The 27,676-nt window shown below is 39.6% G+C and overlaps 6 protein-coding genes across 10 annotated transcripts in view; 2 read left to right on the top strand and 4 right to left on the bottom strand.

The window, feature by feature from the left end:
* The window catches only part of LOC133838249 (GATA zinc finger domain-containing protein 14), a 40,812-nt gene extending 28,379 nt beyond the window's left edge, over window positions 1-12,433 (top strand). For 2 of the 3 annotated variants that reach the window (XM_062269291.1, XM_062269290.1), the window contains one exon: window positions 10,824-12,433. In XM_062269291.1, coding sequence (XP_062125275.1) covers window positions 10,824-11,891 — 1,068 coding nt within the window. In that variant the 3' untranslated portion in view covers window positions 11,892-12,433. The remainder of the gene's footprint in view (window positions 1-10,823) is intronic. The other variant, XM_062269289.1, reaches the window with a different exon arrangement.
* LOC133838250 (DDB1- and CUL4-associated factor 5) overlaps window positions 1-27,676 on the bottom strand; it is a 65,708-nt gene that overhangs the window by 25,159 nt on the left and 12,873 nt on the right. The gene's annotated exons all lie outside the window — the stretch shown is intronic.
* LOC133838261 (DNA repair protein XRCC3) lies at window positions 13,143-15,114 on the bottom strand. Its single transcript, XM_062269309.1, has 4 exons — window positions 14,913-15,114; window positions 14,672-14,833; window positions 14,272-14,615; window positions 13,143-14,215 (listed from the first exon to the last, which is right to left on the bottom strand). The coding sequence occupies exons 1-4, from the start codon at window positions 14,965-14,967 to the stop codon at window positions 13,754-13,756; spliced, it is 1,023 nt and encodes a 340-aa protein (XP_062125293.1). The 5' UTR covers window positions 14,968-15,114; the 3' UTR covers window positions 13,143-13,753.
* On the bottom strand, window positions 15,239-16,029 carry LOC133838265 (ATP synthase subunit e, mitochondrial). The gene is made up of 2 exons (XM_062269324.1): window positions 15,879-16,029; window positions 15,239-15,761 (listed from the first exon to the last, which is right to left on the bottom strand). The coding sequence occupies exon 2, from the start codon at window positions 15,726-15,728 to the stop codon at window positions 15,489-15,491; it is 240 nt and encodes a 79-aa protein (XP_062125308.1). The 5' UTR covers window positions 15,729-15,761; window positions 15,879-16,029; the 3' UTR covers window positions 15,239-15,488.
* LOC133838246 (uncharacterized) lies at window positions 16,169-24,187 on the top strand. 2 transcript variants are annotated; one of them, XM_062269286.1, is made up of 5 exons: window positions 16,169-16,766; window positions 16,820-18,078; window positions 18,138-18,315; window positions 19,437-19,853; window positions 20,113-24,187. In XM_062269286.1, exons 1-5 carry the CDS (start codon window positions 16,595-16,597, stop codon window positions 21,762-21,764), a joined length of 3,678 nt encoding a protein of 1,225 aa, XP_062125270.1. In that variant the 5' UTR covers window positions 16,169-16,594; the 3' UTR covers window positions 21,765-24,187. The 2 variants fall into 2 exon arrangements, with proteins under 2 accessions (XP_062125270.1, XP_062125271.1); XM_062269287.1 differs by lacking the exon at window positions 19,437-19,853 and having other exon boundaries at window positions 16,197-16,766.
* Window positions 22,553-27,123, bottom strand: LOC133838251 (histone-lysine N-methyltransferase Set8). Of its 2 annotated transcripts, none has more exons than XM_062269297.1 (3): window positions 26,923-27,123; window positions 26,116-26,594; window positions 22,553-25,911 (listed from the first exon to the last, which is right to left on the bottom strand). In XM_062269297.1, exons 2-3 carry the CDS (start codon window positions 26,447-26,449, stop codon window positions 24,182-24,184), a joined length of 2,064 nt encoding a protein of 687 aa, XP_062125281.1. In that variant the 5' UTR covers window positions 26,450-26,594; window positions 26,923-27,123; the 3' UTR covers window positions 22,553-24,181. The 2 variants fall into 2 exon arrangements, with proteins under 2 accessions (XP_062125281.1, XP_062125280.1); XM_062269296.1 differs by having other exon boundaries at window positions 22,553-26,010; window positions 26,923-27,120.

Genomic DNA, 27,676 nt, shown 5'->3' with positions numbered 1-27,676 from the left:
TCCATCAAGTCAATTAATTACAAGTTTATACACAAGCACTAAGCACTAAGCAAAGCAGCAGCAACACACACGGCATGCCACTCATGTGTCCTTCTGTAGGTGTCCATTTGTCCATGTGTGTGAGTGTGTCCTGCTGCTTATCTGTGTGTGAGCTAACATGTTATGCATGCCGACATGTTCAAGTGCTTTGTCTGTATTATTAATATTATAAGCTTGGCAGCTATTTATCATCCTGACCACACACACACACAAACACAGAGACAGACACACACAGGACGGTCGAGCAGCAGCTGTTTGTGCGTGTCCTGTGAATGTTGCAAGTGCAGCACACTGATTTCACAGCATTATTTTAGGCATGTGTGTGTTTGTATATAAAACAACGCTGTGCACATAAACATCTATGTGTTAATCACAGCAATAATATCTGCAAATTAACTGCATCAACTGCTGAGCGAGAGAGAAAGGCGAGAGAGATAGAGGGGGGAAAGGGAAACATATTTGTTACATTAGCCCATGGCTGATCTCATTTTGTACTTTATTCAGAAAACTTCATTTAATTGCACTCGCAAATCTTGCAGAGTGCTCGCCGTGTCTAGACGTGCTGCGTGCAACATGGAAGTTTATGTAGTAAGCGCTGCTGCAACAATGTAATGTTACGTATACGCCTCATTAAACGCAGCAAAGTGACCAAAAATAAACAACCAACCGCCAGGCGCTGACAATGAGCAAGAGAGCAAAGCGAAAAAGCAGAGTAGTAAAAGAAAAAACACACAAAACAAAGATGGAAAACAACTCTCGAGGCAAGAACAAAGTGTGGCAGTCATAAAAAATATAAATCGCTTTAAATAGACGCAAAGAGTCGATGTCTGCAAGAGCTGCTGCTGTTGCTGCTGCTGTTGATGATGATGCTGGTGATAATGTGGTTGAGTAAAGCAGAGGCACAGCCTATAAAGGGAGAAGGGAGAAAGGGAAAGGGAAAGGCAGAGAGTCCGGCTGCGCCCACGTGTCTGCATCGTCTGTCATCAACAAACTGTAAAATAGCCTTAAGCCAGATAAAAATCAATTAATTACGCGTGCATGCGGCTGCCCTGCGTCGCAGCCTCGCCCTTTAGCGTTGCAATGAAGCGACGCATGATGGCACAGTTGCACACACTGACATACGCACACACACACTCAGAGATAGACAACATTGTAATAGTGTTGCGATTACCCAACGAACGTCACGCGCCAAACGCGGCAAATTGCATTTGCATTTTAGGGCCAGAGGCGACTGCGAGCCATGGCCATGAGTGGGGATAAGAGCCAGGAGATTGCGTGGATAAACGGGCCGCGGGGAGGGGAGTGGAGAGGACTGTAGCTAGTTTGCGTTTGTGCGCTTGATATAACGGCTTAGGGCCAAAACTCTGACGCTGCTGACAATTTGCATTGGGCATTTCATTTTAAATGTTTGCCGCCGCCGTCGTTGCTGCCGTCGTTGCTGCTGTTCATAATCCCTCGTAATTGCAAGCCAGGTGGACAGGACGAACAGACTGACTGTGTTTGTGTGTGTGTGTGTGTGATGCTAATGCTGACTGCTATTTGACCCCGCCACACACACACACATGGCTGACTGACTGACTGGCTAGGGAAAAGCAGCAGCAGCCAGCCAACCAGCCAGCAAGTGCTTATTGCTGGCATTTGGCCAAGTGGCAAATACGATAATTAAATTAAATTGCTGCCACAAGCAGCACAAACAAATCAAATGGCAATTCATCATTTGGCGAGGACAACACTGACAATGCTCTCTATATACATACATATTTAGAGTAGACTTTGTTATTGCTCGCATAAAGTGCATTGTAAAAGAAACCAACTTGAAATGCTCTCTTAATTAATTTGACATATGCAAATAAACACTTCACACACAATAATATTCTCAGGCAAGAGGCATTTACATGGCTCACAATCAATCACATACTCTGCAATATTTATGACTTGGATATTGTTTTGGGGATTCGAACAAATGACGCAAATAAAAGCTGCTGCTGTTGCTGTTGCTATTAATATTAAAGCTATGCAGCCTCGAATAATCCATTAGAGAGAGCGCAGCAAACAGAAATTTAATCCATAAATAGCATATGAATTTTGCATAGAAAGCAAATATGTGTTAGCGAGTGTGTATGTGTGTGTGCATTAATTACAATTGCATTTAATTTCTTTTGGCAAATTTGTAAACCAATTAGGCTAATAATCATTTAATTACATGTCAATTATTGAATCAGTTGCTGAATAATATATGAAAATATTAAGCATAAATTAGTAAACAAATATTACGCAGCAGCCACTTAGAGAGAAAAATATGCGAGTTGAGAAATTTAAAATTCATTTTGCGTTAATTCTCTCAGTTGAATCAATAAAATTGCAACAAAGCAGATTATGCTCGCATTTTTGTTGCGAAATAAAAGCAAACAATTGGGTGCCAAAAAGGCCACAGACACAGCAAGTGTTTGCTTGTGTGTGTGTGTGTGTGTGTGTGTGTGTGTGTGTGTGTGTGTGTGTGTGTGTGTGTGTGTGTGTGTGTGTTTGCATAATTTAAAATAACAAATATAATTTTGCTTATTATTGTTGTTACTATTATTGTTATTGACCGCAATTAAAATAAAATAAATTAATTAAATATTAAAATATTAAATTAAATAAATTAATTAAATATTAAAATATTGCGCATACGTCACAACGCTGCCAAGCGGGCAATTAATATATGCATACACACACACACAAACACACACAGTGAAGAGCGGTATGCGAACTATGTACACAATAATTTAATTACAAAACCAGCAACAACAAGCATCATCGATTAATTGTCGCTATGGGGCAGCATCAAAGAGCGCGGCAGCAACAGCAATAGTTGCAACTTGACAACGCATGAAACCAATTTGGACTATTAATTTTGACTGGCTGAAAATTTGCATAAATTAGTTTAGTTGACGGCCAGCTGTCGTTCTATGTGGTGGGGCCCCCGTTTAATTATTTATAAATCACAATTTGAGTGCCGCAACAACACCAGCAGCAGCAGCAACAACAACAACGTCAGCAACGTTCGTCGATTGGCGAGCGTAGAGTAGAAATATTTTAAAATAAAAGGCGGAGTCAAATCTTCCGCTCGCTCGCTCGTTTGTTCGCTTGCTCTCTTCTCTCTTTCTCTCTCTCTCTCTCTCATACTATATCTCTACTGTTTCGGTCTCTCTTTGGCCATGTTGCCGTCGGCAGATCGCTGTCTTTTTGGGTGGGCGTGCTTGAAACATTTTAGCTGCTAAACGCCGGGCAATTAGCAAATCAACAACTGTTGACAGCCGGCCCCGAGGCAATATGCGGGCGTCGTCTTTTGAGACAATTTCAGCTGAAAATGATTTTGGCACAAAATATATACTATACATACTATATAATATGTATAGACATACTTGTGTAGTAAACATTTCAGTTAAGCAGAGCGCAAATCTTTAGATCTGTGGCCAGCAGCGGTGGCACATTAAGAACTTGCTAAACCACATCATTTGCAAAGGCCCAACAAATAACAAACAAGTTAGAAAGCTGCACACTCGAGCACACTCGACTGTGAAATACTCGTTACCTATTTTCAATAAAAGCAAAACAGTTCGGTATTTCCTTAAAATATACCGAATTGATATACTGAGAATGCTAAATATACCAAAATTTATATTTAATATATCAATATACCGTTATTTCCAAATTATACAATTAGTATATTTTGTTCTCTTGGTATATTTTGAATACAACATTGTATGAATATATTAAATATATGTTTTGGTATATTTTTTTTGTCGATTTTTACTATATGAAATACTCGTTACCTATTTTCAATGAAAGCAAAACATTGCGGTATTCTCTTAAAATATACCGAATTAATATATTGAGAATGCTAAATATACCAAAATTTAAATTTAATATATTGAATATACCACTATTTTCAAAATTTGCCTTTAGTATATTTTGTTCTCTTGGTATATTTTTAATACAACATTGTATGAATATGTCAAATATATGTTTTGGAACATTTTTCTCAATTTTTATTCATGGTATACTTTGAATATAATAGTTTTTCAATATTTTTTTGTATATTAATTATTGGTCAAGCCCAGAGTGGCTTCTTCAAGCAAAAAGTTAAAATATAGGTTTTGGTATATTTTAGTACATTTTTATTATATGGTATATTTTGAAGATAACTGTATTTCAATATTTGTTGTGTATTATTTCTCAAACCCAGAATGCCTTCTTCTAGCAAAAAGTTACACCCTTCTATGGGTTGTGGGTATACAAATAAAAGCAAGCCAAGTGGCAGGGGGAGAAGAGAGCGTGTTATGACAAAAAGCGTTTTGACAATCAACACAATGAGCCAATTAAAAGTCAAGAGCGCGCGAACATGAAAAACGCGGCTGGCCAAAAAGGGCGGCAGCGAACAAAGTGAAAGGCAGTGGCAAAAAGCGTTGTCCGACGAGCTCTCTTTGTGCTGCTTCTGCTGCTGCTGCTGTCCCACTCACAGAGTTGGCTAATAACATTAATTTATGCCTAGCCTAATGCCTTTTGGGCCCCCAAAAGTGAAATGTAAAAATAAAATGAAATGAAAATTAAAAAGCCGCAACGCATCAAATGCACTCAAAACAGAAAAGCAGCAACAACTCGTTTTTACAGCAATTCTAACAAGTTAAAAGTGGCATGAAGAGGAGGGGGGCGGGGTAAGCACAACGTGTAGATGCCCTGTAATTGTATGCATTTTGGCTATTCACTTTTGCCCCCAATTAAGGAGAGTATCTGTTGGCCATTCTTCATATTTGGCATTGCATTCCTTTCTATTTTCATTGCGCCTGCTTTTTAATTTCACACATGAGCTGAAACCAAAAAAATATAGAAACAAAACTTTTGCGACTGGCTGCAATTGAAATTCATTTAAATACGAAACTAGCTAATGCAAGCAAATAATTATATATACATATGTATAAAGTTTTATTTAGCTCTTCTTATTGTGTTGTCTAAAGTAAATATTTATGCTTTGCCTTTGACTGCAGTTTAGAGCCAGAGCCAAAGCGAGAGCGAGAGCGAGTGAGATAATAATGGCAAAATAAACAATAAGAGCAACTAGCATGCTATGTGCACAATTATTACGCATTACAACATAAAATATGTTGCATAAAATGGCATTTACTGCAATTTGGTCAGCATTTTGCGTTCATTAGCAACAGCCGCTGCCCAAAATACACAATGCGATAATTCGCCTGACTGCAAGAGAGGGGGAGTGGGGAGAGGGGGAGTGATGAACATCCGGTGCTCTGCAGCTTTGTTACATTGTTGTGTGTTGCCATTACCCATTTTGGCAGCAGTTGCATTTAAGTCTATTTAATTAATAAACGCAAAACAAATTGATGCAAATATTCCCAGACACAGTCAGCATCAGTTGTGATGGTATGTGTGTGTGTGTGTGTGTATGAGATATGGTGAGCATAATCCTAAACAATCAAGTGCAGACACAGTGAGCAGAAGTCGCATAGAGTGTTAGTCACTCTGCATGCAATTCTAATACTGAGCCCATAAAAGTATGCTATATTTTTTTTATTATTCATTTCCTCCCACTTGTATTGAAGTTTTGTTTATTCTTTAGTTTTTATCACTGTGTATTTATTATTTACTAATATTATTTTATTTACTTATTTTACTTTTTATTTTAAATTTTTTTTTATTATTACTTATTGAAATAAATTCACAAAATAATCATAATAAAATAAAGAATTGACAGTTAAAGTTTAAATTTTTTATGTTTTACACTTATTATTTATTTAATATTATTATTATTATTATTATTTATTTATTTTTTAGTTTTACGCATACTTCACATATGTGCCAGCTTAATCAAGTTGTAATAACATTCTAACCTTCCAGCTAATATGGCCTCGTTTTCATTCGTTGAGGCATGTTCGCGGGGTATGCTGACAAGCAGCACACTGATTATGTTATTAATTAATAATGTCATTGTAGTGCGCATATTTGCATGGACCAAAGTGATTTACTGCACAGCAACAATATATGATGCTGGGAATGTGGAATGGGGAATGAGAGTGCAGCAGCGGCGGGCATTCAAATTGCAACTGCAACTGCAACTACTTGACTTCATTTCGCCTGTTTGCGCCAGCTACATATTTGATTTGCTTGCCAATTGCATAATTGCCTTTGGGCGCAAAGTTGCATTTGCGCTTAAATCGACAACAGTGAGGGGGCGAGGGGGGAAATGGCAAAGGGGAGAAGAAGAGCGGCAAACTCATTGGAAATTTTAAGAATGTCTGCTAACCAATTTATGGTTATTTAATCTGCAACACTTACATAATTACTTGTGTAATTATTCCACATTATTGAATTTTCACCCGCCACACTTCGTTATGTAATTTTGTGCTAATCAGGCAAGAAAAAAAAACTCCTAAGGCAATTATCATAATTTTTTGCGCTCAACACAACAAAATATGCTAAGTTACCGCCTTTAAATCTGAGTTTTTCTTGGCACGCAACTGGAGAAAAAACATCATAAAAGTGTGTTCGAGGAAAAACACTCGCTGCCATTTCCGCCAAGGCGTGATTGCACCTAATTTTCCACTTCCAATTTAGCTACTCATTGTTGTGGCTAAAATAATAAAAGATTCTCGAATTGTGTTGCTTATTTTGCTGATGAATTGTTTTGAATTCAATAATAATTAAAATATAATTGATTGGATTTTGAAACAGGAATTTAAAAATAAATAAATATATTGAAAGAAAAGATTGGTAAAAGTAAAATATTATTTTGAATTCACTTATTTTTAAAATTGTTTTAGTTTGTTATTTTCACTGTAAAGAGTACCCATATACATTTATATGAATGTATCTACAATATTGACTTGAAGCGATTGAAATAATTGCTCCCATCACTTCTTTTTCTTATCTTATATTTTGAAAGTACTTAAAATAAGAATTTAAATTGAGGTTTTATATTTATATTATTACTTATACAAAGTTGAATAAATCAAAACAATATATTGTACTACATATTATTAAACTCATATTGCACATCACTTAAAAATAGATATAATATAGTTCGAAAGTATATTGAAATTAAGATTTATTTTTAATGGAATTTGCAAATATATACAAGATATAATACAGATTATTCGAGAATTGAACGACTTACACACGTCATAAATAAAAATTGAAATTGGAAAAAGAATTTTCAAGCAATATAATATAACTTTAATTTAGTTGATTTATATTTATATATAATAAAACTAATTATCTGCTATAAAGAAACAGAATAAACTCTCGTACTGTGCCATAGGTATTATCTAGTCGTAGCACACGTTACAACTTGATTCACTTTATTTTCAAATAGTCCTTGGCAAAAGCGAATGCGAAGTGAAAATTAATTATACTTAGCACCCACCCAAACACACACAGAGAGAAGTAAATATCCTCATAGACCTCACACGCACAACACAGCAGGATATCATTGCGTGTTGGGAGAGTTGAGTCAGGCAGCTATTAAACAATTATTTAATGATCAGGGAGTGAACTAAAGCAGTTGTTAGTTGCGTTGATTGAACAACAAGAGTATGTAACGTACATACATAAATTCATCTAAATACGCTCGTTACATATGATGAGAATGTGATAAAGGCAAAAAGCAAAAGAAGCATCTGTTCGCATTTGGTTTTGGTTGCTTTTTGTCCCACAGGTTTTAACCTGCTGCTCGGAATTCTTTTTTGGGGTCCGCTTGAAAGGGAATCAGAGCATTACATTTAAATGTCAATAAATCATAAAGAAAATTTGGAAGGGGAGAAAGAGAGAGCAGAATAACTTTTCTTTTTAGCTGACAAAGTTTTTTGTTTGTATTTTTAGACATTCTTTATGCATATGAAAAAGTCAGGGGGAGTGAGGAGGTGGGCTTAATGAGGTTTAGAGTGGATCACAACAAAATAAACAAGACGTTTATTTATGAAATCCCTTCGCAATCGCTTTGAATGCGAGATATTCGAAAATTATGTATGCCAAATAAATTAATCAGCAAAATGAATGCAATAAAAAATGCCACACGCAATTAAACGCAACATAAAGCAAAGCAAGGCAAGGCAAAAGCAAAGCAGAGCAAATGGTCAAATTGGGCCAGACATACTTAAAAATAATCAAATAATTAAATGTAGGCAGTGCGCCGCATGTGCCCCCAAAAGATTGGCCCGCATATTTACACTCGGAGTAGTGTGAAGAGCAAGAAGAGGCCCATTAAAATAGCCCATTTGATGTACAACAAAAATGATGCTTTTGGAATAGCCATTAAAATTGCTCATAAGGTAAACACACACACAACAATGTGTGTGTGCCTGTTGTTTTATTGTTTATTAACGAATTAATGAACAGTCTTTCTTGAATTCGACTATTCCGATGAGTAATTGGCCAGCCAACTTGTAATTGTGTTCAAAACGAACTGCCAGATACACATTCAGATACCGAATAGCGAATAGAGATATAAACAGTGGGGGGAGAGGAGGAGGAGATAACACACACACTCGCACACTCAGAACATCGTATATAGACATCTCTCATAATCCATCTTCATCGATAAAACAAACAATTTGCGTACACATCAATCCATCGACAAGTACATTTCATTGATGTGCTGATGTCTATTTTGGTTGAGCCAGCGCTCAACTCAACTCAACTCATACGAAGTGCTGCTGCTGTGAGTACTCGAAAATATTTGGCAATCAATTAATTGATTTTCAATATGGAAAATTAACGAAAAATTTCAAATTTCAAATATTTTCTTTATTTTCATTTCCTTCTCCGTCTCACTCGATTTTTTTTTTGGGTTTGGGTTTTCAGCTAAGTGGAGGAAAAACGTTTTCATGTTAATTTCATCATTTTTACGCTACGCCGGCAAAATGAGCATGTCATATGACGGCATCTATCTTTGGCGCTTATTTTTGCCTTCCTCTCTTCTATACTGTACTCTATATATGCAATGTTGAACTGTGTGTGTGCAAGTGTGTGCGTGTGCAGACATGCCGCTGAAATACTAATTATGTGCGCGATTTAAATAGATTTTTCATTTATTTAGCTAGGCCATCATTTTGGATGAAATGGAAATTAGAGGCAAATGTTTTATGTTGCGCCATTGACGCTGCCTGCCGAATCGTCTCGCGTCGTCGTTATGAGGCACAGAGCAGCATCGCAAGTAGCAAGAATTAAAATGAAATGTTGTCTTTGCTGTGGAATGGGAATGGGAATGGGGGAATGTATATGGGAATGAGAATGAGAATGTTGTGGGATGGGGTTGCTGATGGGCGGTTTCTGCATTTTGACAGGCCCACATCATTTCAACTTCTTGGCCTGCCTGCTTGTTGTGAACTGTAGCTGACGTAGCGGAAGTGTTTTCCAACTACACACACTCACATTCAGACACACACACTCACACACACACACACACATCGAGTTAGAAACGCGCGCGCGATACTCGTACATAATTTTTAATTATTTGTTTTACGCACACTAATAAGGGCAAATGAGGCATAAACATTGCCTAATTATAGCGGCCCAGCACTCGAATATGAATATCTGACTCATAACACTTTACGTACATATATATTGATATGTAGTGTGTGCACACAAGTACTTTATCAAATGGTACAGCAAGTACATTTCGAAAATCTCAATTAACTTCTCTGAAGATTTTACTAGTTCCAAGTAGAATGTTATAAATTTTAACAACTGTACTTAAGTAAAATGTGAAATTTTCAGTATGTGAAATATAAAGTTATAAAATTATTCCCGATTACTCATCAGTATTTCAAATTATGAAAATATTCATATACTTATTCATCTTCTATTATATAAAGGTTGAGTCATTATGCATTTTCGATTTCTTACTAAACCATAACATTTATGTATGTATTTTTATTTACTTGCAATTGAATTCTAAAGTGCAAAATTCGAGGAATTCATTTTATATTCAAGTTAATTTTCTTTTCAAAAGTTATTCTACCCTCCTCTGCGAAAAGTTAATTTTTAACTATAATTTTTATAGAAGGTATTTAAGAATTACTTATTGATGGGCCAAAGCGTTTGCTTACTATGGGTCTTAATTGCTTTGGCTGACATTTTTGTATATTTGGCACTCTGGTGTATTTTGAATTTATTACTTTATCAATATACCAAATATAGTATTAGTAGTAGTATTAGTATTTTTGCAGAATAATCATTAGGTATATTTTACTGGGGGTCTTAGTTACTTGGTTGACAAACTGGTATATTGTGCCGTCTATGGTATATTTTGAGTGTGGTACTATATCGATATACCAAATATACCATTTAGTATATTTTCAGTATTTTGTAGTATAATATTTTCGGTATATTTTGAAAATAATACCGCAATATTTTGCTTTTATTCAAATTGGGTAGTCGAACACACTCGACTATAGCTTTCTTACTTGTTTTATCTATGTACCTTTGTTATGAATATTGTCAATGATAACTAATGAAGACGATCTCTAATTTTAAATGCTTTTCCTATTAAAAGACCAGCTTAGATCTTCATACTATAAATTGCAGCATATGCTAGATTCAAATATATTATAATTTAATATTACGTATACGCAACATTTCCACCATTTTAAAAGAACGAAGATAAATATGCAACAATATTAAATGATATTCAAAATACAGTTTTTCTATTGTTGTTTTTAACGTTTTATAGTTTATTTAAGCAATTTTTAAATATATATATTCAATATATTTTGTTGTTTGCATTGCAGGTGAAAATATGGTTTCAAAATCGACGAACAAAATGGAAAAAGCAGGACAATGTCACAAATAACGAGGCTGCCGAGCACAAATCGTCCAACAAACCGGCAGCAGCAGCAACCGCAACAACGGAGCAGCAGCAAGGCAAAACAAATAGCAGCAGCAATAGCAACAATAATAATGTCAACGATGATGGTTCGAACTCTGCTTCGTTTACGGCCAATGCTGTGGAAACAACTCCAAAAAAGTCGTCCAACGGCCAGACGGAGAAGCATCGTGGTAATAGCAGCAGCAACAACAACAATAATAATAACAACATCAGCAACTCTAACAACAACAATAATAATAACAATAGCAGCAGCAATAACAACAATGTGTTAGCTGCAGCCAAAAATAATGTCGAAAGCAAATTGCAAACAAAGCACTCGACGACAAAAATTAAAAAACAATTGCTAGAGAAGACCTCAAAAGCCACAACAAACAGTCCGACAACCAATGGCACGGGCAGCAGCAATAATCCCAGAGAATCAGCGACAATTGCTGGCAGCAACAGCAACAGCAGCAACAACAACAACAATATCAATAGTAGCAGCAACAACAAGACAACAGAGAAGCGCAACACCAACAACAATAACATAGGAGAAGCATTTCATCACCAGCATCAGCATCAACATCATCATCATCGACTGCATCAACATGCCATACCATTAACAGTGGAGCCGGCGGCACCATTGGAGCAAACTGAGAAGCTGGACATCAAGCTGGAGGAGTCGCCAGCGTTGAGTCTGCAACGTGTTGCAGCTGCAGCAGCAGCAGCGGCGGCAGCTGCCTCGTCATCGTCATCATCGGGGCAGCAGGAGAATGGTCACAGCCCACAGGCGACGGAAATGGATTTCGAGAGTAAATTGGCTGCCTCAAAGATATTGGCCATGGCCAATAACAAGTTGCAAGTGAATGCTGTCGATGCGCAGCTGAAAACCGAAAGCGAATCGGAGGATGAGGAGACGGCCAGCGATCCAGGCACTTCGACAGAGGCGCAGGATTCGCAGGATCATGATGTGCAGATGCGTGAGATTTAAGAGAAGCCTCCTCGCAAGTTCTCTTTATCCCCCACTTTCTCACCCCACACCCCACAACCAACACACATAGCCAGTCAAATTAAAACTTGTGCCAAAAAGTCGAATATTGCTCAAGCACACGTTGTGTGTGCTTGTTAGTCTTAGGCATTTACATACTATATATTTATGTAATTTATTGAATCCATGCATACACACCACATACATAACTCATTTAACCGCCTCAACTGCGATCCAAATGAATAGGCCGTTAAGCAAAAAGACGTTAAGGGAAGCAACCGAATTGATGCCGCCAAGAAGTGAATTAATATTTTCTTATTTCTGTTTCATAATTATTTTAAATAGATGCGAAAAGTAAATTAATTTTTTGTATATCCCGTTGGCATTTTAACTAAAAGCATAGCGAGTTAATGGAGCTATCTCCGACTCCATTAAGTATATACATATATTCTTGACCAGTAGAATAAAAACAATTAGGCTTTAGTGCAATAGAATCGATGGTGAAATACTCGCAATCCATCGTCGATAAAAGCAATCCAAATAAAAGTATCCTGAGCCAGTTTCAACAGATAATGTTGATGATTTGTATTTCTTTTATGTATGTACAATTTGAACTTGAATTTGAACTTTATCTGCATGCAATAATAAGAAGTGGGTATAGTCAAAAATGGTCATCTTATTTTAAGTGTGTCTCTCTGAGATTGAAGTGTCTAACAGACAGAAAGAATGACTGTCATGTCTACATCAACTCTGCTGTAGACACTGCTTCCTTCCTATTACCTACATTTCGTGTAAGCACAAAGCCATGTCCAACTATCAGTCGATATGTGGACCTCAGAGCTCTACCACTATACAAAGTAAAATATTAATCGACAAATTTTCAAGGAATTCAATTATAAAGCAAGGTTGACCGGTTATCTTGAAGTCGAGGACATTCTTCCAAAGCGTTGTTACAATGTTGTTTTTAAATATTACTTGCTATGCGAATCGAAATGTATTATAGAATAATGGTCTATAATAGTCTTCCATTGAGAAGTTCCGCAATAGATGGAAAGGATTTAGTAAAAAAAGGTTTTCATCAGCCGTGATACAAATAATTAGACGAGCTTTTCCATCTGATTTGATTTATTTAATGTCAACAAGAAAAACGGATTTGTAATTAAATTGAAATTCAAGAGTTTGCTACTAGCAAACACGGACAAATTTTGTTGTCAATCTAAGGACATTTCGGTTAACGGTAAAGACATTTCGGTCTAGTTTTTACAATAACAATTGAGGCCGTTAAGTGAGTTATGAGTGCAATATGTATTTGTAATATTTAAGCACTAATATTAAGTTTAGGCTTTGTAAATGTTGCCATTAGAAACGCATTTAAATGTTTAATGAGCTGTATTAATTAATAAACAAAAAAAAGAACTAGATTCAAAACAACTACATACGAGAATATATATAAATATATTGTGTAACTAATGTAATTTGAACTTTCGGAAATTTCATGTGATAAAGTATACGAAAGAGCTAGACAGAGAAGCTACAGAGGGAGCGCAGTAATAACAGCAAAGGCAAGAATAAACCACAACAGCAACAACAACAACAACAATTGGTGAAGTCATGTTAATTACAAATTTAATTTAACTATACTAAACGTAACAGATAAACTACAGTACTGTACTAAGTGTAAATTACAATTGAATGAAAAATAAAAATTCATATTCAATGTGAGTGTTTGTACAAAAACAAAACAAGAATTACAATTAAATACATAAGAAACGCGCAGATCAGCAGCCGTTACATATTTTAAATTCAAAACGTAAAGAAAATAAACAAATTCAGCAAAAAAAATTTAGTTGATCATTTTACAATTTTTAGTTTTTTTTTGGGCCAGGCTGCGGTACATCAACAATACCGTCTGCGGTAATTAGAAACTCGGCAAATGCATTTGGCGTCTCAGGCGAATAGATGATCTCCAGCTTGCGCACTGTCAGCAAATCATCAGCGATCTTGTGCTGCTTGGGCACCTTCGAAATGCGCATGCGTGTGCGTCCCAAATTAGCCCACTGTATCCCCAAGCAGGGCACATCCTGTGACGACTGCTGATCGTCCTGCTTAAGACTTGCCGTCATCTGATTTGTGCAGACCACGGCGCAGTGATGCTTGTCCGCATAGGTGAGCAGTGCATTGACCATGCGACGCATGTCACGCGCCCGTGCCGCGAAGTCGGTATACAAACGAAAGATGGCTGCAACTGAATCAATAATGATCAGCCCAATGCTATGCTCCTGCAGCAATTGGGGTAACCGATTGTTCACGCAGTCCAGCAGTGGTTGCTATAATAGAAATATGGACTAAACTATAAATGGAAAGTTTTGCCTCACTAACTTACGCTCTCATATTGATGCTCGATGAATATGTTGCCCAGCAAGTTGAGCTTCTCCTCGGGATAGCGTGACTCGAATGCCTTGCTTATTTGCAACAGGCGACGTGATGGAAAAACATCCTCAGTGCAGATAAAAGCGACACCTTTGCCCAAGCCGCCAAGGCGTGTTGGTAGCTGCACGCCCAGCGATAACTGCAATAACAGTTGAGTCTTGCCAGCTCCAGATATGCCACAAATTTCGGTAATGCCGCGCGTCACAATGCCACCGCCGGAGCAACGATCAAGTGCAGCACAGCCAAATGTCAAGCGAGACCACTTCAAGCTAGCGGGTGGTCTGAAGAGTGAATCCGCTGAAAGAAGGATGCGAAATAGATAGATATAATGTCGATTGGTAGGTTATGCTTACCTGATGCTGGCGTCTCGGCCAGCCACTTAGCAGCAGCCTCCTTTAGGATGCGCACATCTTCTGGAGTGCAGCTGTGGACGCAAGTGTCCAATGGACGAAGTCGCGTATCCAAAAATTTGACTTGGGGCGTCGTTAGTATTGCCTCCGGAGTGCGTATGTTAACTAAGTGAGAGCAGATTAAAATCATATATTAAGTGCTGAGTTCTTTTGAAGAGGTTCCTCCCCTTCCCCCGCGTTATACCTCGCTCCGCAATCTCCTGCAAGTGCTTTGGCAACTCCTCCAAAAAGTTGGTCATCTCCTGCTGGCATGTGATGGCGTATTAAATAACTTGCGTGTGCTGACAACACGTTAGGTGTGTGTTTCAACACCTTTAAATTATCGCCTAGGCAGCGAATTATTATTGATTCAACAACAAAACAAATTCGCCAAAATTGGCACAAATCTAAAATCCGGGCAACGATCAGCTGTTTAATCTAGAACTTCAGATTCGCCGGCGAATTATATAAAACATAAATACCAACAACAAACAATTATCTTGCAATAAAGAACACAACATACTGACACACTTTTATGTTTTACATATTTGTTTTTTAATCATTTAATTTGCTGCAATAATTTTCACAAACTGTTCGTAGTAAACACAAAAAACGATAGATCGATACTTCAAAAAGAAAGGCAACTCTGCCTTTGATGTTGATGATCGCCTTTCTTGGCTTTCGGAATTTGGATGTTTATGTATCGTCGTCCTTGAATAGTTCGTTATCGAGTATCATAGCAATTGAACTTAAAACAAACTTATAAAGGGCGATCGATCATCTACTTCTTGGGCTTGGAGAGCTCTTCCAGGGCTCTAATTTCAGCGGCAGCGTTACGCTTCTTCTCCTCAGCCAATTTGGCATCACGGATCACCTTCTGCTGAGCCTCGATTTCACGCACCTTCTCCTCCTTCTTGGACAGGCGGCTTTGGTGAGCAGCGCCATAGGCAATGCCTACCAGAAGCAGGGACCATCTGCCGAGCTTGATCAGAGGCGAAACACGAACTGGAGCCTGAGACATTTTTGCTTAGTTATGTAATATGCACAGCGTAATCTGTAATGCAAATAGAATGGGTTATTTGGGTGGTCACTGACAAAAGTAGCCTTGGTCATTGCACAATGCCGACAATGCGTAATTATGCAAATACCGTATTAAATAACATTTATTTACCGAAAATCAATGGAAATCCAAATTCTCTACTGTTGTAGTATAACCTTAAAGCAGCTGTCAGACTGACAAGTGGCCTATCGATAACTATCAGGTATCGTTGTTATAGTGTTGCAAAGCACGTAATGCTCTAATTTATTTTTATAAAAATATATTCATAGTCAACTTTTATAAATACAGATTTCATTATTCCATTTTGCTATTCTAAATTTGGAATCGTTTCTTTATAGCCAAATTTAATATCAAGTTTGCTGGCGCAATTGCTTTGCTTATTGGTGGTGCAGCACAACTTTGACTCGTTACTTCTGTGTAAATACTTGTGACATGTCACACATCTCTAAGTGTGAATGTCAGAACTAAACCTGGAAAAAATTTGTTTTGTTAAAAGAAATGGCTATTTTTGCATATAAAAGCAATTGATTTCGATAGTGTAGCCATATAATATTTGGAAAGTGATATTTGTGTAGACAAAGTGCCGACGGTCAAGTGTAAGCGTTCGCATAAATTCCAAAACTAGTAAGAAAATTCCAACACAGACCTTGAGTGGGCTCACACATACACACACACAGAGAATAACTAATACACAGACGCTGATAAACGGGTTGAAACGTCACTTAGCGAGAGTTCCTGAAGTGTTTCGCAGCTGCTGTTAGCCAAATTAGCACAACAACAACAAGCAGAAGAACAGGAAATTAGAACAAAGGACTCACGACGTCGAAATGGTGAATGTGCCGCCGCCGCTATTATGCAGCACGCCACCCCCGATTGATTTTGGCGAGGATGACGACGATTCGGGGCTGCCATCGACGCTACACTTAGAAGACGCTGACGGCGACGCTGACGAATACTCAGAGTATGGCTTAGTCACCGAAGCCACGCTCCATGCAAAAGGTAATTGCGTTTTAATGCCTTTTTGAAGTGAATCTAATCTTATAACCTTGCAGTGCCCTCGTTGCCAGAGCTGTCCATATCAATAGAAGCAGCGAAAGATTTAAGCAATGGTCATGCAACGGCAACTGCCAAACCAACAGTGGAGGCTTTCAATTATCAGGTGAAGGCGCCCGAGTTGGAAGCAACAACAATTGAAGCAGAGATGCCGCCACCTTTGGAAACCCTTGAAGTAGTAGCTGAAGAAGAGCAGGCAGAGGATCAAGAAGATCAGGAAGACGAAGAGGCAGACGAGGAAGAAGTCAATACCAATGATAACATACCCTCACTCAAACTTGACAGCCTAAGTCTGTATTCCAGCGAAAGTGGCACCTTATCACCTGTAGCCGATGAGCAACACGAGCGGTCGGAACAACAGCAGGAAACAACCAAAGCACCTGTATTGTGCCACCAGGTTACGCTGGAGGATGTCACAGATGACAGTGACGAGGAGTGTTCGCCAAAGAAACCCAAAGAACTATTCATACCTGAGGGTGCTGATGACTTTTTTGCCATAGAGATTGTAGCCACACCCACTGTTAAAGACCCGCCTGCATTAAGCAGTCAGCTGCCCCATGTGGAGCACCACAACTTTGCTGCATTCCAAGAGACGCCGCCCGAAGATCTACCTCAAATGGAGATGAAAGTAAATGGCATAGTTGAAGATGAAGATGATGACGACGACTTTGGTGATTTTGCGGACTTTGCCGCAGCTCCAGCGCCAGTTGTGGAAGCGCCAGCTGCAGTGTCAGCTGCACCAACACCAGTTGCGGAAGCGCCAGCTACAGTGTCAGGTGCACCCCCGCCACTAGCAGCTGTTGCAGCTCCAGTTACAGTTGTTCCAGTTGAAACAGAGCCTGATGATGATGATGATGGCTTTGATGATTTCCAAGATTTTGCAACACCTCCAATGGAAGCAGCCATTGTGGCGGATGATGGTGACGATGATGATGACTTTGGCGACTTCTCAGAACCCTCATTTGTATCAGCTGAACCTGCAGTTGTCCCACAAATTGTATTGCCCCAGCCACCGCCGCCAGCTGCTGCGCTGCTCAGTATCACAGAGCGTGTGAAGCCAGTGCTGGATGTTATGTTCCCTAACGTAGAAGCGAGCAGCGGCGAAAAGCAGGCAGCAGTAAAACAGACGCCACTGGCGGATGTGCAGAGCTTGCAGTTTGGAGCTATTGAGCAAGCACATGCTCTGGACTATCAGTGGGTGAATTCTGAGATGCGACACTCCCTGGTGCGTTCCTTGGGCATTGACTCGCGTAATATTGTAAGTAGTAAAGAAATAGTTTTCCCTTTCAATGCTTATCAACTATTCTGATCTTGCAGTTGTTTGGCGACAAGTGGAACTCATCGATGCCACGTTTTGCCGCCAATCTGAGCTACAATCCACTGAAGCCACTCAAACCAACGCCAGCAACTGTGTTGGAGCCTCAACTCATTTCCAGCTGGCAACCCGCCAACAATAACAACAGCAACAGCGTCTCCAGCCAGCTGCCTTTAGAGGGTAAGTGGCCAGTCAAGTTGGGTCATTGACCCTGCTCACACTTAGCACTTAGTTGCCGCCAATGAAAAAAAGAAAACTGCTACACACACGATGCTCTCGTTACCAAAATTTTGCCACCGCCTCTCGCTCGTTGAATCCCCAAACAATACGCTTTTAGTTTGATCCACAACAAATGCTTTCGCTTAACAACCCAACTGAGTATACTGAATTGATTGGCCTGCAGTTTATTGGCTGTTTTTATCTGCCCGACAAGTTTTGATTTTATTTTTGTTTCACATTCATTTCGTTTCTGTTTTAATTACCTCGCAAACTGTTTTAATGACAATTGACAAAATACACTCTGGCTTCGGCAAGCACCGATTTCCAAATGCCCTTGCAGAACCTTCACAATGCTGTTGATATTATTGTCATTAATTTGAGTAAATATCGGTTATAAGCTGAGAAATTAAATTACAACAACTAATATATTCAACTGCGAAAACATCTTTTAAAATTATAATTTTTTACAATTTCATATAGTCAATATCGATTTAAAGTTGATCCGATTGATTAAAATAAGATGTTTTAATTAGTAATCTATTTGAAGAATAATCTTTAAGTATTTCTATATATATTTGAACAGTTTAAATATAAAATAGGTGCAACATATGTTTTTTAATAAACAGACGAATGATACGTCACTAAATGTCTGTCTTATTGTTAAACCTTTGCTGCATTAAATTTGGTCACCCATAATCGATAAACCAAATTTAGGTCTTTCCTCTAAAGATAACGTAAGCACAATTTCTTTGCAATTTATTTTTAATGCTTAAGTAGGTAGTAAATCACTTTAAGTTTACAAAAAAAAAAAGTAATAAATTAAATTTATAGAGATAACGCCCTTTCAGTTCTCGAGTCGAGAAAAATAATAACTTCCCCTGTTATTTAACTCGCTTAGAACTTGATATAGTATTTAGATAAGGAAAAATCTCAATTCGTCCGCCCTTTGTTGTTCTGTGAATTATTTATTTTTGTTGGAATGTTGAAATGTTGTTCTGTAAGGGTATCCGTGTTGATTCACTTGTTTCTTGTGCCCACCATCTTTGAACTGAAAATTTATCCTTATGATAAATTGTATTTAGAATCACATGTACAGACATTACAATTGGAACAACAACAAGTACAACAAGAACAAGAACCACAACAACAACTAGACCAAGTAACGATGGTGGCTAATGCTGATAAAATAAATCTTGTTACCTCTAACTACTCCCACTACTCCAATATCAATAACAATCACGATGCCTGGGATGCGATGGAACTCCTCTCTGATAATCTAAATGACAATATGACAATCAACAATAACAACAACTTTAATAACAACAACGACATCCACAACAACAATGCCAATGAAATGCACAATTTTGTCACACATTTTGCCACCATCTGCAATAACAACAATCATGCAATAACAACTACAACAACTACAACTAATACAACAACAACAACAACAATAAACAACACAAATATCACTGCTCACGTCGCCTTGCTGGATCTTAGTAAGTTTCGTTGGCTTCGTGCGTGTTGTAGAGTTGTTTATTCAATAATTGCATTTTGTTTCGTTTCGTTTCGTTTTCAATTTGTTCTTCTACTACTGTTATATATACTCTTATATGCAACTCCCAACTGTTTTTAACCCTCAGGCCCACCCTCTTCTGCACTAGTTAACTTCGTATCTTAGTTTTCTCATGTTGTCACTTGTCCTCAGCTATTGTTAATGCCTCAAACTAATGCTTGATCTCTTTGTGTGGTTCACAGGACTGGAAGCAGCAGCAACAACTTCAGCCACAACAGCAGCAGCAGCAACACCACAAACGAGCCAAGTTAAAACGCAGTCTGGCATTGCTAATGGGCAAGGGAAGAGCGAAGCAATCGACAACATCAGCAGCAGCAGCCACAACAGCATCGATGAAGCAATCACAAGTGGCAACGATGCCGCCCATTTCGATGACACCGCAGCAACAGCATCAGTATTTGCTGTTGCAGCAGCAACAGCGACGCTATCGCCTGCTCTATCAGCAGACGGCAATGGCCACCACTTCGACGACAGTGAGCAGCTCGCTCAGCCGCAGCAGCAGCTTGATCTGAGAAGCTCCCCAACGCCATCGCCGCCACCAACAACAACCACCACAGTCAATAGCAACCAGCAGCAATTGCATGAAGTCAGCAGCAGCAATACCTATGCGCTGCCCCTCAAGGAGACGCATATTTACACGCCCTCAAAGTCAGACACGGCGGTGGCCAAGACAACAACGCTGGCGCCCATCGACTTTGACTACGAGATCGCTTCGGCTGGCATTATCATAGACGAAACAGTCGTCAAGAAAGAGTATCGCGATGTGGAATACAAACCACCGCCATTTGGCCTAGATTCGCCCACCAAATTGGGCAGCAAACCAGCTGCCGAGGACGATGACTTCAGTGATTTCCAGTCGGTAACCGCGACTGTTTCGGCCATTAAGAGTACGACTGCACAGCAGCTGCAGCCACCAAGAAATGGCACACCTACTTTTGGGGAGCAGATGATACTTAGTCCGGCCATTCTGTTGCCGCAAACAATTCCATTGGCCAAGCCAAGCATTGAGTGGGGCGACAATGCGTTGGCCAGCATTAATGCCGAGGAATTGGCGCGCATCGAGGAGCTATTCTCGCATCAGTCCAAGCCGCCCACGATAAGTGCAACGGTGGCGCAGCAGTCGCCAAAGCAACAGGCGCCACCGCCACAACACCAGCAGCAGCAGGAGGATGATGAGTGGTCGGACTTTGTGTCTGTGCCTGTGCAGCAACAACAACAACAGCAGCAGCAGCTACAAAACAACCACAACAACAATGTTGTCAAGATGCAAAAGCAACAACAATCAGTTGCAGCCAAAGAGGACGACTGGTCGGACTTTGTGAGCAGCACACCGTTGGCCAACAACACGCTCAATTCACGTGCTGCGCCCCAATTCAATTCGGGCGCCTGGCAGAGTGCCAACTTTTACAATAATCCCATGAGCCTCTATCAGCAACAGCAGCAGCCACTGGGCGGACACAGCAATCTGGTTCCCAAATATCAAAGCAGCAACAACGGCAGCAGCAACAATAACAACAACAACAATGTGCCAGCCATACCACAGCAGATTCATATGATGCATGACTTTTCCACGGCGCCAACAGCGACACCATTAACAGCGCAGACTGCAACTTATCAGCAGCAGCATCATCAACACCATCAGCAGCAATTGCAACAGCAGCAGCAACAACAACAACAGCAGCAGCAGCGTCAGCAGTTTCATCTGGGCAATGCCAAGGTGGCGCCACGCATCTCTCTGATACCCGATCTGAGTTTTGTGGCACCGGCATTTCCCACGAATGCTGGAGCATTCATGAGTTCGCTGCCAAAGCCCAGTTTTAGTGCCAAGAAATGACAAAAGCTGCGGAGGCCACAGAAAAAGTCGTCAACGTTGTTAGTGGTGGCGCCACAGCCACGCCCCCTAACAGCCGAGGCAAGCATCTTGACGTAGGCAAGGCATAGAAAAAGAATTAACGCGTCCTCCAGTCAGTATTATGAATCCGTCTTGATATTTAATTCATTTGCTAAATAAGTTTTGAGAGAAGCTGCGCATAATGTTTGCTCCTTGTTATTGTTGAACTGTGTGTATGTGTGTGAGAGAGAATGTGTGTGAGTGTGCGTAGTTTGTAATTGTTGCTATAGCTTATTGCTGTTGCTGTTGTTGTTGTCGTCATCGTTGTTGCCGTTGCAGTTGTCGTTGTTGTTTAACTCTTAGGCCGTAGTTATAGTCAAAACAAAAAATAGTAAAGCAATGAATGAGAATTCGATGTCGGAAAATGAATTTCCTTAGTGCAATATTTTGTGAGAAACTTTTGAAATTAGCAGGCCCCGAATACTTAACTTACTCAGCAACCTAGTACTAATAGTAATAATAGTTCTCTAAGAGCTGCTATTGTTATAGTTTTAGTGTGTAGAAGTATGATTATACCTCTTGAATTTTTCTGATTTTCAATTCTTTTCGCTGTTTTAAAACCTTTAGGATATTAACATTGTATCGTCCCCAGTTTAGGCCGAAGTCGTTTAGTCAATTTTATTGGTACCGTTTCCACTTTAAATTAAGCAACAAAAAGAGTCCCAGCCATTCCATAAGTGAGATACTCCAGATGAAGCCCGCCGCCTAAGCGACATTTGTTTTCTAAATGAATATAAATATTTAAATATATTTCGATATAAATATATTTATGTTTGTGAATGTCTTGTATGCCTGTCTGTGTAAGTTGAATAGAATTTGTTACGATATTAGAACTGTATAGCGCCGTGCATTCCAAGAGAGTAGTCATATATAGTCTGCCATGATCTCCGAAGTGAAACAAAGAACAATCGTCGGCTTCGCACTTTTTGTGTTAAATGTTTCATTTATTTATTTTGCGTAATGTTTTTGTTTTCTTTGTTTTTTTTTTTTTTATTATTTTTTATCTGCTTGCGAGTGCGTGTGTGTGTGAATTTAAAACAATTAAAATGTAATAAATTATAACTAAATTCAATCGATGATCGTAAACGTAGACTTAAATTGTAAATTATGCATTTGTGTCTGTTTGTGTGAGTGTGATTTGTATATTTTATTTTGTTTTATGTATTTTTTTATTTTGCTAACAAAGATGAAATTAAAATAAAACCTAAACATGCGACATGATTAAATGTTGGTTTTGCTGCTTCATTTCAATTGCGACTACAAATTAAAAGTAAATGTGTATTATGTGCTACAAACTATATATATATATTATACAACTAATAGATAATGTACTGTACTGTATAAATATGCGCAGAGATATAAATAAACAAAAACAAAAATGAATAAAAATCATAATTGCAAATGAATTTTGTTATTTATTTGATAATTTGAACCAAGTTTTGTTGTCTGCAATACAATCTTGCACTTATTTACTTATCAATATCTAGAGGGGCGGGGATCGTCTCTATGGGAACGGAGAGAGGCGTTGGTGATGGGCGGAAGGGCTGCGGCATATTAAATAGATTCATTTTATGTGATCCTTCTGAAAGGAGGGAGGCGTGGTGTCATTGAAACCTGCTTATAGTCTACATCGAACAATGCGGCTCACTTATTGCCTGAGGAAGCTCAAGGGGAGAAGTGAATGGGTACAAGTAGATGGCCAATGCCGTCTCTTATTTGTACGCATCCTTGTGTCTCTCACTCTCTCAGGAAGTTGCGAGTTGCCAGAGGACGCTACAGAAAGCCTCGTTAAATGTGTGCAATATATGTATGTATGTGAGGGGATTAATGGATTTTTAATGCAATAATTATAAACATATGTTTGTCTAATCTAGTCAGAATTTGTTTTGTTTTTTTTTTTCTTTTTTGCGGTTTTTTGTTTTTTGGATTTTGGGATTGGCGAGCGAGGTGCACGGGGTGTATATAGATAGCACTATGGCAGTAAATAGTACATAATATAATAATTAGCAATTTAATATTACATATCTCTATACCTATATAAATAGTATGTACGTTCATTATAAATGTGAATGCAATGTTAATGTCATAATTCATCAGCATACTGCTTTTCTTCAACTTCTTCATCTAAATGTTTAACAGTTTCAATTCAATCGATCGATGCCTTAACACAAAGCAAAAACGTTAACAAATCGTAAAAAAAAATATGATGAAGTGACGTTAATTTGCACAACTTCCATCGACTTCATCTCTTTTTTTCTTCATCTTTATCAAGTATCTCTCTTCTCTCTCATCAATGAATATATGCTTAGCTAATATTATTTGTTATGTATTTCGGTAATGATAGTTGCCACAGTGGCGGCTCAAAATGCCAGCCATGGATGATGCAATAGCGATTCCTTGGAACGATCGCCATAATCGTATGTGAGCTCCTCGCCGGGTTCAATGTCGTCCTTGGCTAGCAGAACCAAATGTGGCCGTTGCTTGATAACAACCACTTTGGTCATTAGATTCCCATTGCGCGAATGATTGATGAGGCGTCCTAGCTTACCGGTGTCCACGGTGGCATCAATGCAGTATTGCTGGTTTTTGTGCTTGAAGTAGTACATGTAACAGCCCGCGTTCTCGTCCAGCGCATAGCGTCGCTCGCGATCTGTCGCCTCACTGATGGCAATGAGATCGCCCACATATTCGACAACGAACTCGTTACGCTTGAAGCGTCGCTCTGCCACAACGCCACGCCCCTTACCCGTGAAATGACGTATCTGCAGACCTTCGCAACGTTCCTCGAGCACTGCTTGTTCCAGATTGCGCATCATCTCCTCCTTAACAGCGGTCTTTGTCTTGCGCACGCTGCGTCGCACGGGGAAGAAATCGGTCATCTCGCGATTCCCATTTGTCGCAGCCAGAGGCTGTGATTTGGCCGCCGCCGCGGCTGCTGTTGCTGTTCTCGCCTTGGCAGTTTTGGGCTTTGGCTTCACAGCAACAGCGGGTACAGCGTTTGGCTTGAGCATTAGTTTAGCTTTGTTTTGATTCTCACGCTCCTCTGCCGCCTTCAGCAATGCGTGCACATCGTCATCATCATCGTCGTCCTCCAGCACAACAATCTCATCGTTGGCCAGGCAACTTTCTTGTTGTTGCTGTTGCTGCAGTTGAAGTTGCTGTTGTTGGTAAGGCGCTTGTGGCTTTGGCTGATTCAGTCTTCGTCGCGACTTGCAGCCGCCCGTTGCAGCGACTGCGGCGACCAACTGCGATTGCAGTTTACGTGGCGATTTTCTCGGTGATTGCGTCTCGCCTTTGAGCAATGTGCCGGCATCACGTGCCATTGTCTTAATCGGCGAGGGGCAAAGTATGCGATGCGGCGTGGCAGGTTTACGTCGTCGCATCCCTGATACAGCGGGCGATGTGCCCGTCGTTAGGCTGCAGGCGACACCACTGTCGCAGGAACTGCTGTCATGTTGGTCCAATTCGAAGCCGTTCAACGGCTGTTGTTGTTGTAGTTGCATCTCCACACCTGGTTGCTGCTGCTGCTGCTGATCTGGCTCATCCAACACGTGGCCAGTGAGCGTGACAATCTGATTGAAGCGACCATTCAGCACGCAAGCGCTGAGCACTGAGGGCGGCGATGAGAATACCGCATTGTTGGCCATCTCGAAGCTCTTGTTAATGCGTATGCTGGATGCTTTGGTGGGTGTACGATCAATGTCCAGCGTCAACACTGGCTCCTGTAGAAATAGATTCTCCGATGTGGCAGCGCTGCTGCTGCTGCTGCTGTGCGACGAACTGTGACTGTCGCGCAGCGTCGAGCGATGCATGTGTATATCGGTTGTCTGTGTGCTCGGCATGAAGCTGCAGGCAACGTTGATGTTGTCATTGTTGGTTGTCGGCTCGACTTCCACCAAATCGTCGAGCTGTTGATGATATGCTGGTGAGCTTGTGTTGCTTGTGCTGGTCGCTGGGGATGCTGTCGACCTTGCATCGTAGGACTCTGACTCTGCCTCCTCCTCGTCGTCGTCTTCCACCTCATGATCTTCCTCGAGCAGCTCCTCGTCATTTATTGTCTTTTGCTCTGCGTTTGCCGTTGTTGTTGTTGCTGTTGGTAGTGTTAGAATTGTGGTCATTTTCTTGGCAGCATTCGCACGGAAAAAGTTTTCAATGGTGCGTGTCTGTGAGCGTGTTGCAAGTGGTACGCCTGAGGGAGGGTGGAAGGCAGGTAGGGAGGGGGAAAGTGCGACAAAACAAAAAAGTTAACCTCAAAATAAAATGAAACAAAAAATAAAGAGTAAATAATTCTTACCTATTGCGCGGCCAGTGTCTGGCTTTGTTGTTGTTGATGTGTTTGCTTTGTTGTCTTTGTTGTTGTAAATATGTGCAGTATTATTATTATTCAGCGCCTTGAGATTTTCATTTGTTTTCATAAGGCGGCAGTCTTTTCGCTTTGGGCTCGCAAAATATTGATCATCCAGCAGATTTGTGGCAGCCGCCGCTGCAGCTGCAGCAGCAGAAACATTGTTGAATGGCAACGCCGCCGCCATCTCGTTGTCAACAGCTGCAACATGGCCACTCGAGGTTACCACCATTAAGGCGGGCTGCTCTTTGGCGGGCCGAGCTCGTCTACGAACCATCATCATTTATAGGTAGTAGTATATATATCAGGTTTTTTGTTGTTGCCTCACGAATATATCGGTTGGTTTGCTGGAGTACTTTTAGTAAATTACACTAAGGCAGGCCAAACACACGCACGTACACACACACTACGAGCGCGTGAAAAACAGACTGCAATTTGCATAAGTAGAGACAAAACGAGACATTAAACTTTTGTACATTATTTTGGTTTTTTGCGCTGCTTCCTTCCTTCCCTCCTCTCTCTCACTCACCCACACTCAACACAAACACAACACACACAATTACACTTTTACACACACTGTTACAAGAGCGCGTACAGTTTTTGCCCCTCGACAAAAATATCGTTCTGTGTGTGTTACTGTTGCTTGTGTCGCACGAAACGTAGAAGAGGAAGACAAGAGAGCGAAAGAATGAACTGAAGCAGCAGCGCAGCAACTGATTGACTGAATGCTAGTCCGTTGCTGAAACTGAGGCCTACCTACGATTATTATTTATTTGTTTTGTTGCAAATTAAAATTCCATCGTCATACGCAGTAGCGCATGTTTTTATGTTTTTTACACTGTATCGCACACATCGCAACTTTATGTGACCGCCGTGTAATATTATTTTTACTGTCAGCAGTCAGGCCAAATGCACTTTTTCTTTTTCCGCAAACTTTTTTGTGTGTGTTTTATATTCCGTTTTGCAGTAGAGTTGTTGATGTCTTATCGATACACGTGAGCATCGATATCTATGCAGATCGAACTCACAGCTGCAATTTACTTCGCAACACTGCACATCGTTCAATGCAGGGATGTTAAGTTCCAGAGCGATTAGATTTTTAATTTTTAACTTTTATTTAATCTGCCTAAATACGTGAGAAGAACAAACGTATTGAATGCTGGTGCGATTTTGATTTTTAAACACTACTTTGCTAGTTCTGTCCAGTGTTGACAATTATTGCTTCAAGCGAGAAATCGTGCGCAAAAAATAAAATCACAGTAATAATAAATATAAGCAAACCTTTATAAAAAGTGTTGTTTCATAAATTCATTTAGATAGATATCGTTAAGAAATTTTTGTTAATATGGAATTTTAATACCCGCCCACTATAAGAAATGTGTCAAATTATCATAGAAGTTATTCATTTAAAGTGATTTCCGTATAACAGCTACAGCAGTTGAAATAAAACATGTTTATTGTATTTCCAAAATAGTTTGCTAAATGTAAGGGAGCTTTTTAAAATTCTCAC

This window comes from Drosophila sulfurigaster, chromosome 2R, assembly GCF_023558435.1.
Source record: "Drosophila sulfurigaster albostrigata strain 15112-1811.04 chromosome 2R, ASM2355843v2, whole genome shotgun sequence".
Lineage (NCBI taxonomy): Eukaryota > Metazoa > Arthropoda > Insecta > Diptera > Drosophilidae > Drosophila > Drosophila sulfurigaster.
This window is presented reverse-complemented; position numbering and strand designations above follow the sequence as displayed.